Below are 19,680 nucleotides of genomic sequence, written 5' to 3'. Positions count from 1 at the left end.
TCCCGGTGCAAAACACGTCTACCCGGGCCAGATTAATCGAATCCCCCATTGGTTCCTTTCCTAATTGGATAGATGGGAAAGTAACGCCCACTTTCTATTTTGCTGAAAAGTTTATAACTAGTGTTTTTGAGGGGGGGTAATAACATCAACAAGACGCAGGCCACAAAATGGAGTCAGATATAGGGCAATCTTCGCATTTTCGTAGTGGTGTGACTTGTAGGTATGCATCCCAAAATTAACTTGTTTCATATGGCCTTGAATGCGATTTGTTTGAAAGAACTGTGTGACTAAATGCAATTCATTTGTTCAGTACTAGGCCTACAATTCATCTTCCTCTGAAAATGTTCTGCTGCACAGGGCACTTTTTTGTCGTTGGCTGCTGCACAGGTCTTGACTATTGTTTGCCGGCTTGTTATAATTGAATAACATGAACAAAAGTGAAGTTGTGGTGGAGCACGAGGCATGGTGTATGTGACGTAGTATGTTAACCGCTTGTTTGCCATTTGCTGTAGTCTGGTCTTGAAAAACAAAGACTACTTTTATTTGACAAGCAATAATGGAACAATATGGGTTTCCGTACCATGACTCTTATGAACGTCCTTCAATTAATAGAAGGATTTGCAGGTATATTTTTTGGGGTTTGAGAACTGGGTCGGGTTTCGCAAACACAGCCCATCTATTCTGAAACAAAAATGGTTTAAGTCTTCGATTAACCTTAACGCGCTCTAGGCGTGTCTTGATCTGTTGCAATGATGTTTACATCCGGTTGTAGCGCACACAAGTTCTTGTACGACTAAAGCATAATGACTCTGTTAAGAGCAGTTATTGATTTGACGTTAATTGGAAATTGTTATAACTACACTTTTGAGATGTCGTTGCTATGGACTTCAATTGCCTCTCGTTGCTAACTAGCTAGCTAACGCGTAACTAACATCTTCGGTTAAAAGGGTTCGAACCCCGGTCACTACACACCCACATCGAGAAGAGCATGAGCTTGTCTTGCAGTCTTGACAGGTTATTTCTTTCTTTTTTTTGTATGCTGAGTCTCAAATCTACAGTGAATGTGATGGTTCCATGACATCTGTTTTACAGGCAATTCTTGAACGGTTCATGCAGATTCGGTTCGCGCTGTCATTATCTACACGAGTTGCCATCAGTGTTGCCGCCGACATCCCAAATATGCAGGTACTTCCAGAAAGGTGGATGCTGGTTTGGAGATGGCTGCAGGTGAGACATTAAATTCATAATGACCTGACTTACTAATCAGACTACCTTATAAACCTTTACACTACCTACTTTCTGAGTCATTTAATTATGTTTTGCCTATTATACAGATATCTCCACGTCACTGCTCCTGAGGCAGCCAGTGTGGGGTTGAGTAGGAGGGGTTCAGCACCTGTGGTTCACACCCCGTGGGTTGGCCATGCACTACCAGAACGTAGAGGATCAGAGCCATCTCTACTGCAGGCACAGGGCTTCTACAGCCAAGGACGTCGGGGCGCAGAGTCCATGCAGACTTATGTAGCACACCTCCAGCACAACTTTGGCCGCCAGAACACTGATATCACAGAAGAGGATGTAGCCGAAGGTTCATCGCAAACTTCACCGCACCGACGGGGTATGACTTCAATTGGTCCCCTTAGCTTGGTTTTACCCTGGTATCGGGGTATACTGTTGACCTGGTTCCTGATCTGTTTGTCCAGTCTTGCCAACTCAAATGTTTGGCATTACAATGACCGTAGGGGTTAGCAAGGTTGCTCAAATTGATCTGGGACTAGGATGCTGTATTGTAGTACTGTACAGAGGAATTTGACTGTGTATGTAAACTCGGCAAAAAAAGAACCGTCAATTGCGTTTATTTTCAGCAAACTTAACATGTCTAAATATTTGTATGAACATAACACGATTCAACAACGGACATAAACTGAACAAGTTCCACAGACATGTGACTAACAGAACTTGAATAATCTGTCCCTGAACAAAGGAGGGGTCAAAATTAACAGTCAGTATCTGGTGTGGCCACCAGCACTGCAGTACTTAATGCAGCATCTCCTCCTCATGGACTGCACCAGATTTGCCAGTTCTTGCTGTGAGATGGTACCCCACTCTTCCACTGAGGCACCTGCAAGTTTCCGGACAATTCTGGGGGGAAAGGCCCTAGCCCCCACCCTCCGATCCAACAGGTCCCAGACATGCTCAATGGGATTGAGATCCGGGCTCTTCGCTGGCCATGGCAGGACACTGACATTCCTGTCTTGCAGGAAATCACGCACAGAATGAGCATTAATGGCTGGTGGCATTGTCATGTTAGGATGAGCCTGCATGAAGGGTACCACATGAGGGAGGAGGATTTCTTCCCTGTAAACCACAGCGTTGAGATTGAGGCTGTCATTGCAGGCAATCTGATGGTGCTGTGACACACCACCCCAGACCATGACGGTCCCTCCACCTCCAAATCGTTCCCGCTTTCGAGAACAGGCCTCGGTATAATGCTCATTTCTTCGACAATAAACGCAAATCTGACCATCACCCCCGGTGAGACAAAACCCCCGACTCATCAGTTTTTGCCAGTCCTGTCTGGTCCAGCGACAGGTTTGTGCCCATAGGCGACGTTGTTTCTGGTGAGGACCTGCTGTACAACGGACCTACCAGCCCTCAGTCCAGCCTCTCAGCCTATTGCGGACAGTCTGATCACTGATGGAGGGATTGTGCGTTCCTGGTGTAACTCTGGCAGTTGTTGTTGCCGACATCCTGTACTTGTCCCGCAGGTGTGATGTTTGGCTGTACCGAACTTGTACAGGTGTTACACGTGGTCTGCCACTGTGAGGACGATCAGCTGCCCGTCCTGTTTCCCTGTAAGCGCTGTCTTAGGTGTCTCACAGTACGGACATTGCAATTTATTGCTCTGGCCACATCTGCAGTCCTCATGCCTCCTTGCAGCATGCCTAAGGCATGTTCACGCAGATGAGCAGGGACCCTGGGCATCTTTCTTTTGCCGTTTTTCAGAGTTAGTAAGAAAGGCCTCTTTAGTGTCCTACGTTTTCATAACTGTGACCTTAATTGCCTACCTTCTGTAAGCTGTTAGTGTCTTAACGACCGTTCTACAGGTGCATGTTCATTCGTTTATTATTGAACAAGCATGGGAAACCCTTTACAATGAAGATCTGTGAAGTTATTTTGATTTTTACAAATTATCTTTTGAAAGACAGGGTCCTGGAAAAGGGATGTTTTGTTGAGTTTGTGTGTGTTACAACCAAGTACTACTAATGTCCCTTTATTTGCAGCGGAGTCATCACATGCTCATGTCCCAGAGCCCCAGGCTTCAGTCCAAACTACAGTTCCATCCAGCACACTGTCGGCTCAAGCAGGCGAATGGAGGCCTCTAGTCAATCAGCAGGTTTGTCATTGTTATGGAAATTAGGTTACTTTCTCTGCTACCTCAAGGATTTTTTTTTTAATGCAATCTCAAAGTCTAGATGTAGAATATACCCAGATAACACATGGAAATATTTAGTATTTGTTCTTTGTTTAAGGGATTCAATTTTGTCCTAGATGCTTGTGCCACAGCTTGAAAGGTCACCGCTGCTGAATCGGATCATTTTCGGTGGCGTAGTTGGTTAATATATTGTCAAGCAGAGCAGAGTGCCCTGTGCCTCGCCAACACACAAGTTCACCTACTGGTTAGGATGTTGAGCGTGGAAGTAATACTGCTAAGCAGCACAATGAAGCCTGTTACATTTGTTGTTAGCAGGAGCCTTCCTCCCTGGAGGTAGCAGCAGAGCATGGTGCCTCCTCTGCCACTGCTGCCTTCCAGACGTCCCAGGAGCATACGGAATCCTTCAACCAAAGTAAAGATGTGACCTGTGGCATCTGCATGGAGACTGTGTACGAGAAGACCAGTGCTGAGGAGAGGCGCTTTGGGATCCTGCCCAACTGCAGCCATCCTTTCTGCCTGAGTTGCATTGTCACCTGGCGGAAAACTAAAAACTTCCATGAAGAAGTTATAAAGTAAGATGGCAGCATAGTTTATGGCAGTATTTTCTTTTTTTAAAGTTCATTTTATTTTTTTATTTGCCTGGAAGGGCTAAACATTTGTCTTCTTTCCCAAAGGAGCTGCCCACAGTGCAGAGTGAAGTCCGCGTTTTACGTCCCTAACAAGTACTGGGTGGAGGGACAACCAAAGGAAACCCTTATCCGTAACTTCAAAGCGAAATGCAGGTTAGCTTTTGTCATTCTGTCTAGAATTGTCAAATAGTGCTCTTTCTGGGATATTGGCTTTAAAGGAATGTGTTTCTTCCTGATTAATCAAGATTCTTCCATTCATGTTATTGAAATGCCCCTGTCCCCTAGCCAAAATTCCGATTCTGTTGTCCTGGTCACATTCCTGTTTTTTTTCCAGTAAAAGAAGATGTAGTTTCTTCATGCGTCATGGATGCTGTCCCTTCAAGACTGAGTGTCTCTATTGGCATGACCTGCCTCATGGCTACCGACCACCTCGCCGACGTAGATCAGCACATTCTGTAAATATTTGGCATCGCTTTTGCTTCACACACATTTTAACATGGATACATGTAAACCGGAACAGACATTTGATATTGTGACCACTCAATGCATATCTAAATTGCAGATTTTTTTTTTCTTCTCTTTTCCAATAGCACCATGCGATGAGTCTGGATGACTTGGGCAGCCTACAACTTCTTGACTATGTCATTGCTATGACTCTGCTGGATGACTTGCTGGATGATGAGGATGAGGATGAGTTCCCCTTGTACCTGAGTGAATATGACAATTATGACCTATTCTGAGCACCACCCTGCTCCAAGGATTTGGTTGGCTAGGTCATCTACTCTAACCCAATTAAAGAAGACTGCCATTTATTCACTCACTGTCTCTCAGAACTGAAGTCCCTATATATGCTGCATATATCTGCTTTCCTGGTGGGCAAAATAATTGTTTGAGATATAGGCCCAGCACTTGCAGACCTGTTGCTTGAAGAACTGTACCGAAGGCTAGGATTACCACTGGTTCGCTTACTAGGATTGTTAAGCCTCCCACACTTGATATGAACAGTCCTAACAAACCGCTAACCTTTTGGTTGGATCCAGGGCTGGTTGTTAGACAGGAAGATTGGTTCTTCTCTTGCTGTTGATGGTGTTGGTTCATTGCAAGTAGAGGCTGGGTTAATTGATTAGTTGGTCAATTGATGTGGTGCTCTGCTTTGGATTGCCCTCTGTTCCATTGGTTGGTCCTGTTTAAAAAATGTAAAGAAGTGTTACTTGCCATTTTGCACCATTTAGAAAGTGAGATTTATTTTTTAGAATGTGTAGTTTATATATTTTATATCTAAATTGGAAGTATACTTTGCCTTGACCTAAGATATGGCGAATACTCCTATAGCATCATACAAATCTTGCCATGCCTCCGGGCAATACCTTACCCTGCCCTGCTATTTGTCACCTGTCTGATATACTTGAGTGGAGGTTGCTGAGGAGAGGACTGCTCATGATAATGTGCGGGAATGGTATCAAACATATGAAAACCATGTTTTTGATACCATTCCATTTTAGCCATTATGAGCCATTCTCCCCTCAGCAGTCTCTACTGTACTTGCGATGCTTTACTGTACTGTTGACAGGGCATGACACTCCTGTTGACATGCTGATTGAAGACCCTAATGTCTGATTTTTATTACTTCTAACCTGTTTGTATTTGCACGCACAGAAAAGAGAATAAAACATAGTTTCACAGTTTGCCTGTTTTTATTAATTGATTTTGCTCATTCGGTCTAACCTTTGGGGTTTGACTACCACTGTATACTGTTTTGCCTTCAGTATGAATGTTAAACACACACACACCAGTAACCAAATTTGACTTGAAGCCAATAAAGTTTGTTTACACAAGCAGCCCAAATATGATGTTTTGACTGCTCTGATTTTGAAAAGATGTGAATTGGTAAAAACAACAACCCTTATTGGGCTGCCTGTCTAAATACAGCCATTGCTGGCTTCATGTCATACTTGGTCATTGGGTTGGTTGTTTTAACCTTTTCATACTAAAGCCACAATCCTAGTGTGGTTGTCATCAAAACAGCATGGTGTTGATGACTTGCATGTTTTGTATTGCGAAAGAGTGACTCACTTCTAATACATACAGTTAAATGGTTCTGTAGCTCCAGCCAGCAAGGGTTTGATGGATTCTCTCGGTTGTTGCTCTCTTCGGGGGGCTACCAGTGCCCTCCAGACTCTGTGGGTGTTCCAGCGACGGTCAGACCCAGACCGCTGCATCCACACTCTTCTCGACACTTTGCCAGGCAGAAATATGCCAACATGATGGGAAATTGGAGAAATGCGGTGATAGAAAAAGTTACCAATTACTCAAGTATGACAAAAGTAATGCCTTAACAGAAAATGACTCATGTGAAAGTCACACAAAATACTAGAGTAAAAATATTTGGTTTTAAATATACTTATGTAAAGAAAGTCAATGTATTGAGTAAAAGTACAGAATTTCAAGCAAACCAGATGGCCTGCCTGAGCATGTAAAGGTGAGAGAACTAAAGGGCGTTACAGCGTTGTAGGCTATATTCAGTCACATCAGCATTCTATTATCGTAGGAAATAGAAATCACGGATTAACTGAAGTTGATAGAATTTTCTTAAAATATATTTTTTAAATGGATAAAATAAATTATGGACTGCCAGGGTCACAACATCACTCAGACATTCTCTACAAACAAAGTGTTTGTTTAGTGAGTCAGCCAGATCAGAGGCAATAGGGATGACAAGGGTTGTCCTCATAAGTGCATGAATTGGAGCTTTTCCATTTCCTGCTAGCCATTCAAAATGTAACCAGTACTTTTGGGTGTCAGGGAAAATGTATGGAGTAAAAAGTACATTGTTTTCTTTTGGAATGTAGTGAATTAAAAGTAGTCAAATATTAACAGTAAAGTACAGATATCCCCAAAAACAACTTAAGTAAAAATACTTTAAGTGCTTTACACCACTGGAGAAATTACATGTCAGAGTTTGTTCCACTAAATCTTAATGCACATGTGAACAGCATTGAGTAGGCCTATAGCTAATATTTTCATTGTAACTGTACACAAAACTATAGTATACTGTTTTACATTCACAACGAACAATCACCCTTAGCTATGGTCTTCTCAGCAAACCAGTCGCCTTCCAACTGAGCTTTTTATCCTTCCTCCACCTCGTACTTTACAGGACCAGTATTCTCCTTCTGCTACAATGTCTCAGGCAGGGGGAGCCTGCTCTGATTGTCCAGCTCCTGGGAGTCCCTGGCCCCTCATCACACCCCAGTGCAGAGACAGACTGAGGGGACTATGCAAGCTTCTGAGGGGTGGTGTTAAAGCAATAGGATGGTGGACCAATAGATCCACAACCACCCTCACAGAGTGGGCTAGAGTTGGTGGTTGCACAGAGCAATAGCAGCTGTGTGGCTCTGGACTCGAAACCTGAGGGGGACTCCGGACAGCAGAGTAAGAGGAAGATGAGTCTCTTCCTTGCTGTAGAGACTGAGAGAAGCTGTAGCAGCAGTGTGGGGTCGGCAGTAGGAACGGAGGGTTTGAAAGGCCAGATAGTTTTAGTCGACAATCTCATCACAGAAGCCAGCAGTAGCAGTGAGTCCATGCGATGCCCTGCATGAGCATGTAAAGGTGAGAGAACTAAAGGGCGTTACAGCGTTGTAGGCTATATTCAGTCACATCAGCATTCTATTATTGTAGGAAATAGAAATCACGGATTAACTGAAGTTGATAGAATTTTCTTAGTTCATAAACCATGCATTTGTTTTTTAATGCCTTACCTCAGCTGTGTAGCTGTCTGCTGGCAGCCACTCCTGATCTCAGTCACAGTACAGCAGCCACACTCATCAAGAACCTCCCAATGAGAAAGGTCATGTTCCTCACCTCACAGTTCATTCAACATGGGGTGTCGAGCGGAGTTCGCCTCATAGCTGCATGTCAGGCTTAAGACGTTTTTTTCTGAGGAAGGCCAATGGCTGGCAAAATGTCATGTTTTAAACTCTGAACTAATACAATCTACAGATTTGTAATTGTGTCTGAGAGAGTTGCACCTGTAATTTCAAGTTTTGTTCCACTGGTTTTCGGACTGCACCTCAAATCACATTGGCTGATGCCAAATATGTATATAATAATAATAATACATGGGACTTAAATAACGTTTTTCAAGGACCTAATGTTGCTTTCCAATAAAACACAAACAACCAGAGATCAAAACAACGGCAGACTAAACAGCAGTTAGAAAAAAGACAAAACAGAGAAGGGGGTACCAGTATAAGTGAATATGTACTGTATGTCTCAAATCCAATCCAATCCAATTCTATTTGTCACATGAGGATCTGAGGACCCATGCCAAATCATTCAGTCTCCTGGGGGGGAATAGGTTTTGTCATGCCCTCTTCACGACTGTCTTAGTGTGTTTGGACTATGATAGTTTGTTGGTGATGTGGACACCAAGGAACTTGAAGCTCTCAACCTGTTCCACTACAGCCCCGTTGATGAGAATGGGGGCATGATCGGTCCTCCTTTTCCTGTAGTCCACAATCATCTCCTTTGTCTTGATCACGTTGAGAGAGGTTGTTGTCCTGGCACCGTACGGCAAGGTCTCTGACCTCCTCCCTATAGGCTGTCTCGTTGTTGTCAGTGATCAGGCCTACCACTCTTGCATCATCGGCAAACTTGATGATGGTGTTGGAGTCTTGCTTGGCCTTACAGTCATGGGTGAACAGGGAGTACAGGAGGGGACTGAGCACGCACCCCAGAGGGGCACCTGTGTTGAGGATCAGCGTGGCGGATGTGTTGTTACCTACCCTTACCACCTGGGGGCGGGCGTCAGGAAGTCCAGGACCCAGTTGCAGAGGGAGGTGTTTAGTCCCAGGGTCCTTAACTTAGTGATGAGCTTTGAGGGCACTATGGTGTTGAACGCTGAGCTGTAGTCAATGAATAGCATTCTCACATAGGTGTTCCTTTTGTCCAGATGAGAAAGGGCAGTGTTGAGAGCAATAGATATTCTTCTGTGGATCTATTGGGGTGGTATGCAAATTGGAGTGGGTCTAGGGTTTCTAGGATAATGGTGTTGATGTGAGCCTTGACCAGCCTTTCGAACCACAGAGACTATGGTGGTCTGCTTGAAACATGTTGGTATTACAGACTCAGACAGGTTGAAAATATCAGTGAAGACACTTGCCAGTTGGTCTGCGCATTCTCGGAGTACACATCCTCTATGTTTGAGGTGCTGTCCCTCCTGTGTCAGACTACTTCTCCCATACTGTTTCCCCTGGCATGTCTTTTCCCTCTCTGAACCCGCCTCAGACTGTCTAGTCACAGCTGTAACGTCGCTATAAAATCGCTACTCCAGGCCTACCTGCCTTGGTTCTCTGTCATTTTTATTAGGTACACCAATCTATAAACGGGTCAGACCCCCTTAGCCTTCAGAACAACCTGAATTCTTTGGGGCATGGAAACATTGCTCAATTGGTATTACACCACCCAGCCTGTACTGTTGACACCAAATAGGATGGGGCCATGGACTCATGCTGCTTACGCCAAATCCTGACTCTGCCACCAGCATGACGCAACAGGAACCAGGATTCGTGGGACAAGGCAATGTTTTTCCAGTACTCAATTGTCCAGTGTGATCACGTGCCCACTGGAGCTGCTTCTTATTGTTTTTAGCTATGAGTGGAACCCGGTGTGTTTGTCTGTTGCAATAGCCCATCCGTGACAAGGACTGCCGAGTTGTGCATTCCGAGATGCCATTCTGCACACCCTTTTCCTTTCTTTCTGTGCCGACAAATGGTCATGTAAAAGGGCCACGTTCGTTGCAAAACGTTCTCAAATGTTGCATATAGAAATTCCATGAATGGAGCCAACGTTATTCCTTTACTCTACATGTCAGAGAGGCATGTTTGTTCTACATAGCATATATCTATCTGAACTAGACATTGCATCCTACTGAACGCTCCCCAGGTTGTTAGCTATAGCTAGCTAATGAGGTAACATGACCGAACAATGTCAGTCAACGGTCCGGTCAGCATATGCTTTATGAATGTAAAATTCGGCCTTCCAATGCATGATAGAAAGAAAAAAACATAGCGCCTGTATTATGGGTCAAATCTTTTGAACGGTATCTATCCGTATCTATCCGTTTTGCTACAGAACCTGGATATAAAATGCAGTGGGGAAAGTGGAAGGGTTGAGCGAGACTAAAAATTCAAGGACCGCCTACTTTTCTATACTCAAGGTAGAGAAAAACATAGCTTGACTGTTGTTTTATCATTAAACTCAATGCTGCTATTGTTTTTAATTTCGTAAAGCAACTTGTGTTTCTTAACCAGACAAAGGGTAACTAACTAGAAGACTGGTGGTGACTGGTTAGCTACGGGTAAGCAAGAGAGTTGCCAGTGTGATGTGCATAATCGGAAGTGGAGCCAGGGTGAAGCCTGTCTGCCCAACAACATATCATACTCATTTGGGTGTCTTGGATTTACATTTACTATGTTACTATGTTTACTATGTTAGTCTATGAGACCAGGCTGCAATGCCCACACTCATTGCTTACTTTCCTGCAGCTCCCCAGCTGACAGCCCTGATTGTTTGTTTTTATGTAACAACACACACACGCCTAAGCAGTGATGGTGTGAGCTGACACACGCACACGCACACACGCACACGCACACACGCACATGCACACGCACACACGCACATGCACACGCACACACACACACACACACACACACACACACACACACACACACACACACACACACACACACACACACACACACACACACACACACACACACACACACACACACACACACACACACACACACACACACACTGAGCTGGTTTAGGTAGCACCTAATAGGTACTGTACTCATCCTGGTCTACTTCCCTGACTGAGGATCTCATAATAGGATTACTGATGTCCTGAGTGTAGTCCTCTGAGACTGACAGAGTGAGTGAAGAGATCAATGGAGTAAGACAGATGGTAAGGAATTCTACTCTCTTTTTTTTCTCGGAGTGATATGCAGATATGCAGTCTTGTTCTTGCTTTCTTGATTATTTGACATGTATTCTACTTTCTTACTTTGGCTTTGGTCCAAGGGACAGGGAGCAGTTGTCTTTGGTCCCCATTCTCCAGTAGCATCGTTCTGCTGCTATGGTGCCGATCCATGCTATGCACCCTCAGGTGAGTCAGAGCATCTCTCTTCTGGCTATACAAACCCTCTGCTAATGATTCAGACTGTACCTAATACAGTGGGCTCATAATGTCCAAGTGAGTCAGGGTTTCTATTCTTCCAGCCTGATGAGGGGACACCTAAACAAAGTGACCAGCCGACCAAGATGCTAATCGTGCTAGACAGTGAGGACAGTGAGGAAGGTATAGTACCTTAGTGTGCCCTCTCTAGCATTATGTCATTGTTGTTGTTGGGCGGATATCATGTGTGCAATTATCAAAGAATACTTTTCGTAAAAAAGTGTTTTTTGTAAAAATAGTGACGTGATATGAATGATAGTTTGAGCATCAACAGATCTATTGGGGACCATCCTAATGTTGTATCACTGTGAAGCGCAAGGCTCTGATCTGACATGAAGAATAACTTGGCATGTTGGTGTCTTTCATACAGAGGCCAGTTAGGAAGAATAACTTGACACGTTGATGTCTTTCATTCATAGAGTCCATTGAAGAGCAGCAGCCGGTTACGCCATGGAATGACCTGTGTATTATAGATCGCGTAGGCTTCACCAGGTGAGGTTTTATCCTCTGTGTGACTGACGATAACCATCACTATATTGGTAAGGATCAAGAACAGATCGTCTCATCCCTAATCCAGACTTGTTGTTAAAGTGTTCAAGTCCTGCAATTGCCCCAGATATGTGTTTGGTTGTCTTGAGCTGGTTCATTGGGCATCTCTCTTTCTCTTTCTTACTCTGTGTCTCTCTCCCTCTCTCCCTCTCCCTCTTCATCTGTCTGTCCCTCCCTCCCTCTATCACAGTGCTAAGATGTCAGAGGAACAAGTGGAGGTAAGGCAATCCGTCCGTAGTTCTCATTAACATGATGTTATGATTGCAATCATAGGGATACACCTTGTGTGGGTATTGTGCGTACTATCGGATTCCCCCAACCCCAGTCCCCCCTTATGATGTTGTATGGTAAGCCTGTAACACCTTCGTTTCCCATTAAGGATCCATACAATTCTATTCTAATTTATTAGATTATTTTGTATTCTACTGTATTGTATTCTATTCTACTATATTATCTTCTATTCCGTTCTATTATGTTCTATTCTATCCAGAATGCATTCTCCCAGATTGCGCTGGCCTTTCGTAGTGACCAGTACACCCTGAAGCAGAGGCTGCAGGCAGAGGAGCATGCTAGGAACCTGGCTGAGGAGAACATCCAGCTGGAGCTGATGAGAGGCCGGGAGACACTGGAGGTATTGGAGGAGGAGGGTGGATGGGGTCACTGCAATGAAGAAAGAGAAGTATTGGAGAAGAGAGAAGTTTCCCCTCTAGCCTGTTCCATTCACCAATCTCTGAGACCCTTAATCATAATAAATTATGTTTGAGCCAGAGTGAAAGTGTGAGTTAGTACCTATGAGTTAGTATCTTATTTTTTCTAATGAATATAATGACAAGCGTCAGCAGCACTGTGTCCCTGACATTGAGACCAACTTTTGGGGGGGGGGGGGGGGGGGGGTGTATAGGCCTACAGCATAAAATGTGTGTATTGTATATGAGGGTGTTTGTAACAGAATTTTGACTTGTCTCACTGTGTTGTCAGACTCTAAAGGCTCTGTGTCTGGACAGTATACGCAGTAAGATCCTCCAGAGACTAGAGCTGTGTCTGGATATACTGGGAGGAACAGTGGAGAGAATCTCCAACACAGCAGAGGTGTTGGGAGCTGTACATCAGGTAGTCTCTCTCACACAGACATTACTGTACAGTCTATCTAGCTCAAGACTTTGATTATTGATTGGATCAGCTACACATTATACCCCAATGACTGAATCAATGGGGAAGGACACAATCATCACACCCGTCACTGATACTTTGAGACTTGAGTAGAATGAAGCTGCTATTCTTTGTGGTTCAGTACATGTTTATATATTCTGCCTACACATACCGTAAACATACTCAATGTAGCTGTACTCTGAATGGTAGGAGGCACGTGTGAGTCGAGCGGTGGAGCTGATGGTGAGCCACGTTGACAACCTGAAGAGGCGTAATGAGAGAGACACAGAGCTGGACGAGACCAAGAAACTCAACAGGAAAATCCTCCGTAGGAACTACAGCGACCCTAGAGGTAAGTACCACCAGTGTAACTGTCTGGGTTCAAACTCTGATGTCCCGCACACCACAAGACTGTGTTAGCCCGCTGGGCTAAAGCCTAGACCTAGATTTCAGGTCTAGGTTGTCGATGAGGTTACTTATCACGTAAGCATGGTTCACTGAACCATCATCGGTCTACCTGAATATGGCTTGGTATGTGATAGGCACAGATGCTGTTATCTGACTGGTGTATCTCTCGCTGCAGATGAAGGAGAGTTCAGGCAGAAGGACAATAAAACCTCTCAGCAGGTAGGAGCACTTCCCTGTCTTCATTCAGAGGATATTAAGAATTTGTTCTTAACTCACTTGCCTAGTTAAATAAAGGTAAAATAAAAATAAAATAAAAATAGATTCACTATGTATAACATTGTCATAATTGTTTTTATCTTGTTTTAACCTCCAATCCCTTTCCTGTCTCTCTTCCTTCCTCTCGTTCTTCTAGTTGCACATTGGTGCAAGTCGTCGAAGGGTCAGCATAGCAGTGATCAACAAACAAGCCCAGGTCTGCGCAGTTCAAGTCCTTCCACTCCAAAGAATGCACGCACCCACGCACACCAACTATCTGCCTATTCTTTTGCCCCAGGAAAAGAGAAAATTGGAAAGAGGGCTGCAGAAGTCATTCTCATTAGATCATGGGATAGGCAAGAAGTCACTCTCAACCCCATCTCCATCAATGGACTGCATCACAGAGTCCAACCCTTCAGTCATGGTCAAGACAGAAGAGATGGATGTTCCCTTACTGGATGGCAGGTAATGTAGATGTAAAGGACTTCACGCTGCTTGCTTAGCGAGTACCACTTCCTCCCGATTCGGCCCATACCTGGCGCAAACTCGGGACCTCTGCTTCACAAACACACATGAACGTCCTCCCTCAAGCATATTAGCATGATCGAGCCACCTCAAAAGCTAGCAATGAGGTGACCCAAGCGGGACACTTCAGGCTGAGGAGTACATTTCACACACCCCCATGTGCTACATAGGAATATACAGTATCTACATGCAAGGGTTAAAGGAAATTAGAATTTACTTCAATTTTCTCACTGTAATTTTCATTTCATTTCATTAAAATTCCAAGTCAGTCTTTGAATTCAGAGAATTCAATTCCAATGTTAGGTCAAATCCAAGAATTAAATTCCCAATTCAATATTATCACCAACAATTCCACAAATTCAAATGTAATTCCGTCAGGCTTTCAGGCTGATCAAGTCACTGTTCAGACAGCCTAGCTATACCAGAAATGAAATATAGAAATACAAGTTGAAATGATTTAAAACAAATACTATAGTAAATGTTTGATGCATTTATTCCATTACCTGGGATATGTAGAAATACTCAATTCCAATTCAATTCCAAAGATGAAATGTTTTCCAATTCTAATTCCATGACATGAAGATTGTTGAAATTCAAATTGAATTGAACAAATTCTCCACTTCATGAGTGAATTCAAGGATTTAATTGAAATTTCAAATTAAATTGGAATTGACCCTAACCCTGCCACCAACCAAAACTTTTTTGCTGATTCAAGACCACATGAAGCCCCTGATGATAACAAACAAGCAGTCGCTGCTGATGTCCAGTCACCACCTGAACCAGACCCCACTCCAGTCTATACAGCACCCTGTCCCACTCTCACACACAAGCCAAACGAAGTGGACACCAAGAAAAACAGCATGAGGTACAGTATAGAATTTACACATAAATAACATTTCCTGTAGCCAATACGACACCTTATTTATATACAAGGGGAAGTCCTCAGGACTAAATTATACTGAACAAAAATATAAACGCAACATGTAAAGTATTGGACCCATGTTAAAATATCCCAGAAATGTTCCATACGCACAATTGTTATGCCCAAATTTGTTTACATCCCTGTTAGTGAGCGTTTCTTCTTTGCCAAGATAATCCATACACCTGACAGATGTGGCATATCAAGAAGCTTTATATGATTAAACAGCATGATCATTAAACAAAGGTGACTCTCGAATGTGCAGTTTTGTCACACAACACAATACACACGTTTTGAGGGAGCGTGCAACTGGCATGCTGACTGCAGGAATGTCCATCAGAGCCGTTGCTAGTGAATTGAATGTTCATTTCTCTACCTTAAGCCACCTCCAACATCATTTTAGAGAATTTGGCAGTACGTGCAACTGGCCTCATAACCTAAGAAAGACCACGTGTATGGCGCCGTGTGGCCGATCAGTTTGCTGATATCAACCTTGTGAACAGAGTGCCCCATGGTGGCAGTGGGGCTATGGTATGGGCAGGCATAAACTACGGACAACAAACACGATGGCAATTTGAATGAACAGAGATACAGTAATGAGATCCTGTGGCCCATTGTCATGCCATTCATCTGTCGCCATCACCTTATGTTTCAGCATGATAAATACACGGCCCCATGTCGCAAGGATCTGAACACGATTCCTGGAAGCTGAACATGTCCCAGTTCTTCCATGGCATGTTCTTCCATACTCACCAGACATTTCAGCAATTGTGCATGTTTAGGATGTTCTGGATAGCTGTGTACGACAGCCTGTTCCAGTTACCGCCAATATTCAGCAACTTTGCACAGCCGTTGAAGAGGAGTGGGACAACATTCCACAGATCCCAATCAACAGCCTGATCTACTCTATGCAAAGGAGATGAGTCGAAGATACTGACTGGTTTTTCGATCCATGCCCCTACCTTTAAAAAAAAAAAGAAAGGTTTCTGTGACTAACAGATGCATATCCCAGTCATGTGATATCCATAGATTAGGGCTTAATGAATTTATTTTGATAGACTTTTTGACTTATATGAACTGTAACTCAGTAAAGTCTTTGAAATTGTTGCATAAAACACCGGTTCTTTGCGTCAGGGAGTGGAGCAAAACTAGATTTTATTTCCCAATAGGACTCGTAAAAAGCTTAGGCCTCAATCACACCGACAGCGTCATTGCATTTTGGTTCACCAGAAGTACATTCATGAGTCAAACTGTATGCATAGACGGCTTTACAGAAATGGTAGCAGAGTGTGAATGTTGAACTTTTGTTGCACATACATCCAGATGATGCTGCATCACATTTTGCCCAATGACACTAAGTGTGATCAAGGTGTTAGATTTGGACAATATCTTCAGGGCCTAGCGCTCATCACAGTGTCTGCTGACAAACAAATCATAAACTCGATCATTCGTAAAAATCCAAATAACTTCACAGATCTTCATTGTAAAGGGTTTAAACACTGTTTTCCATGCTTAATCAATGAACCATAAACAATTAATGAACATGCATCTGTGGAACGGTCGTTAGGACACTAACAGCTTACAGACGGTAGGCAATTAAGGTCACAGTTATGACAACTTAGGACACTAAAGAGGCCTTTCTACTGACTCTGAAAAACACCAAAAGAAAGATGCCCAGGGTTAGTCACATGTCTGTAGAACTTGTTCAGTTTATGTCTCATTTGTTGAATCTTGTTATGTTCATGCAAATATTTACACGTTAAGTTTGCTGAAAATAAACGCAGTTGACAGTGAGGGGACGTTTCCTTTTTTACTGAGTTTAGTTATTGCAGCAATCATTGTCTGATTATTCAATAATCGCGTTGAAGTCTCATAATATTCCGATATTCCGAATATTCCGATAACGTTCCAATCATCTGGCCAACACACAATAAATACACACATGCCAAGGGAGGAGAACAGCTACCAGCGAAGAGGGGCACACCTTGCCATAAACGGTTACAATTTGGGTCACAGTAGAATTTAGATTACACCACAGCCACTGTCCCCATCCTCCCAAGGCACACCGGCCTGTACAATCGTGAAGGGATCCCTCAAAACAAAGGGTAAAGCACAGCTTTTATAACTGGGCATGGCAGCCCTGCCATTAATTGACAATTGCCTACACCTGGCCCTGAGAGGGACAGCATTTTAACACATCAACAGTTAGACCCTGTTATACACATGTTCAGAGGTACAATAATAACACGACAATGGCACAATAACACAACAAGGAATTGGCTAAACAACGGCCTTTGTTGTTGTATTCTAATATGGCATGTGTGTCTGTGAAAGTTCACCTTTGGATACTCTAATAAGGTGCAGACATAAAGGCAAGGCTGCGCTGGAGAGGACGGAGAGGAGGAAAGGGAACAGAGAGAAAACAATGGCACACACCGACCAATGCATCACCGGAACGTAAGTCACTTATAATCAAATCAAATTGTATTTGTCACGTGCGCCCGAATACAACAGGTGTAGACCTTACAGTGATATACTTACTTACAAGCCCTTAAAAACTTATTCGGGATAGGGGGCAGTATTTTCACATCCAGATGCCTGTTACTCAGGCCCAGAAGCTAGGATATGCATATGCGTGATAGTATTAGATACAAAACACTCTAAAGTTTGTAAAACTGTTAAAATAATGTCTGTGAGTATAACAGAACTGATTTGGCAGGCGAAACCCCCAGCACAATCCATCCAAGGACTTTTTTGTTGTTGAGGTCATTGTGTTTTCCAATGTTTTTCTATGGGAAACCTGATTTATTAGGGCCCAGATTGCAGTTCATATGGCTTCCACTAGATGTCAACAGTCTTTAGAAATGTTCGATGTTTTTCTTTTGAGAAATGAAGAAATAGTCCTATTCTTTCCATGTGTCACTCAGATGGACTCAAGTCTTTTGGTGCGCGTGAACAGGAGTGCGCTCCTCGTTATTTTTCTCCGGTATTTATTCCGTCTTAAAGGGTACCTGAGGTTGGATTAGAAAAGTTGTTAGAAATGTTTGGACCAAGTTTCCAAGTAACTTATTAGATACTTTGTAGTCCTGTTGGGCGAGTTGGAACCGGTGTATTTCTGAAACAAACGCGCCAAATAAATTGACATTTTTGGGATATAAAGAAGGAATTTATCAAACAAAACGACCATTCATTGTGTCACTGAGGCATTTGTGATTGCAAAAAGATGAAGATCTTCAAAGGTAAGGCATTTATTATACCGCTATTTCTGACTTTCGTGTCGTCCGGGTTAGGGAGGGCTTGGTCGGTAGGGATGTCCTTGCCAGGTGCACGGTGTACCCTCCGACACATTGGTGCGGCTGGCTTCCGGGTTGGATGCGCGCTGTGTTAAGAAGCAGTACGGCTGGTTGGGTTGTGTATTGGAGGACGCATGACTTTCAACCTTCGTCTCTCCCAAGCCCGTATGGGAGTTGTAGCGATGAGACAAGATAGTAGCTACTACAACAATTGAATACCACGAAATTGGGGAGAAAAAGGGGTCAAATAAAAAATAAAAAATAAAAGTTCTAATTTGCAGTTGGTGAGGGAGATAAAAGTCTCCAACTTCAGCGATTTTTTCGTTCCAGTCACAGGCAGCAGAGAACTGGAACGAAAGGCGGCCAAATGAGGTGTTGGCTTTAGGGATGATCAGTGAGATACACCTGCTGGAGCGCGTGCTACGGGTGGGTGTTGCCATCGTGACCAGTGAACTGAGATAAGGCGGAGCTTTACCTAGCATGGACTTGTAGATGACCTGGAGCCAGTGGGTCTGGCGACGAATATATAGCGAGGGCCAGCCGACTAGAGCATACAGGTCGCAGTGGTAGGTGGTATAAGGTGCTTTAGTAACAAAATGGATGGCACTGTGATAAACTGCATCCAGTTTGCTGAGTAGATATGAGATGAGTAATATAGGGTATGTAAACAAAGTGGCATAGTTTAAAGTGGCTAGTGATACATGTATTACATAAAGATGCAGTAGATGATAGAGTACAGTATGTACATATATATATGAGATGAGTAATGTAGGGTATGTAAACATTATATTAAGTAGCATTGTAAGTCAATGTGTGGGGGGGCTATACTTTGACTTTCTCTGATGTCACTACTATGGAAGTACATTGCAATTCAACATTTATTCTTCCATACCTTATTGCCATGACAGTGACACCCAGCTTCTCTTTTTAGGTGTGGCCCTATGTGCAGAGGGCGCCCCCTGGCCCCCTGGATGTGGCACTGCCGCTGGGTTGTCCTCAGTGTGTATCTGGTAGTGCTCTGCTGTGTGATACTACTGATCATCCTTTTCTGGCTCGGTCCTGAACGTCTGCTGTGAGCTGATGAGATTTAACACAAACACTTCCTGAAGGAGACAGACAAAGCACTTCCTGGTTCTGACCTGGCTTCTGATTGGTCATTGAACAGCTTCACCCAATAAACATTCCTGAAAGAATCACGTCTCAATTCTGTGATTAATCCATTTAAGTATGATAATGTCACTCCGTTGTCTTTTTTGTGTGCAAACTTTCACATGGTGAGT

General features: G+C 43.5%; 2 protein-coding genes across 7 annotated transcripts; both read left to right on the top strand.

Annotated features, from left to right (window-relative positions):
• Window positions 1-90: 90 nt before the first annotated feature.
• On the top strand, window positions 91-5,750 carry mkrn4 (makorin, ring finger protein, 4). 6 transcript variants are annotated; one of them, XM_020459765.2, is made up of 8 exons: window positions 91-220; window positions 1,093-1,227; window positions 1,335-1,618; window positions 3,285-3,397; window positions 3,752-4,008; window positions 4,111-4,218; window positions 4,400-4,520; window positions 4,656-5,750. In XM_020459765.2, the coding sequence occupies exons 1-8, from the start codon at window positions 168-170 to the stop codon at window positions 4,803-4,805; spliced, it is 1,221 nt and encodes a 406-aa protein (XP_020315354.1). In that variant the 5' UTR covers window positions 91-167; the 3' UTR covers window positions 4,806-5,750. The 6 variants fall into 6 exon arrangements, with proteins under 6 accessions (XP_020315354.1, XP_020315353.1, XP_020315351.1 ...); XM_020459764.2 differs by having other exon boundaries at window positions 3,749-4,008; XM_020459762.2 differs by lacking the exon at window positions 91-220 and adding an exon at window positions 509-624 and having other exon boundaries at window positions 3,749-4,008.
• A 5,382-nt stretch (window positions 5,751-11,132) lies between these two features.
• LOC116357019 (lymphoid-restricted membrane protein) lies at window positions 11,133-19,590 on the top strand. The gene is made up of 13 exons (XM_031804305.1): window positions 11,133-11,233; window positions 11,347-11,425; window positions 11,722-11,794; window positions 12,042-12,069; window positions 12,342-12,482; window positions 12,830-12,961; window positions 13,211-13,352; window positions 13,584-13,627; window positions 13,821-13,880; window positions 13,962-14,128; window positions 14,904-15,053; window positions 17,466-17,564; window positions 19,332-19,590. The coding sequence occupies exons 1-13, from the start codon at window positions 11,204-11,206 to the stop codon at window positions 19,474-19,476; spliced, it is 1,290 nt and encodes a 429-aa protein (XP_031660165.1). The 5' UTR covers window positions 11,133-11,203; the 3' UTR covers window positions 19,477-19,590.
• The last annotated feature ends 90 nt before the right edge of the window (window positions 19,591-19,680 follow it).

Source organism: Oncorhynchus kisutch, linkage group LG24, assembly GCF_002021735.2.
Source record: "Oncorhynchus kisutch isolate 150728-3 linkage group LG24, Okis_V2, whole genome shotgun sequence".
Lineage (NCBI taxonomy): Eukaryota > Metazoa > Chordata > Actinopteri > Salmoniformes > Salmonidae > Oncorhynchus > Oncorhynchus kisutch.
The sequence above is the reverse complement of the archived record's forward strand: the minus strand, read 5'-3'. Positions and strand labels throughout refer to the sequence as shown.

Bases quoted from the DNA above. Each gene is read 5' to 3' on its own strand.
- mkrn4 (XM_020459762.2), top strand. From the start codon at position 557: ATGGAACAATATGGGTTTCCGTACCATGACTCTTATGAACGTCCTTCA. The intron at 1,619-3,284 runs GTATGACTTCAA...CTTTATTTGCAG, and splicing joins AACTTCACCGCACCGACGGG to CGGAGTCATCACATGCTCAT. The intron at 4,219-4,399 runs GTTAGCTTTTGT...TTTTTTTTCCAG, and splicing joins AACTTCAAAGCGAAATGCAG to TAAAAGAAGATGTAGTTTCT.
- LOC116357019 (XM_031804305.1), top strand. From the start codon at position 11,204: ATGGTGCCGATCCATGCTATGCACCCTCAG. The intron at 11,426-11,721 runs GTATAGTACCTT...TTTCATTCATAG, and splicing joins CAGTGAGGACAGTGAGGAAG to AGTCCATTGAAGAGCAGCAG. The intron at 12,070-12,341 runs GTAAGGCAATCC...TATTCTATCCAG, and splicing joins TGTCAGAGGAACAAGTGGAG to AATGCATTCTCCCAGATTGC.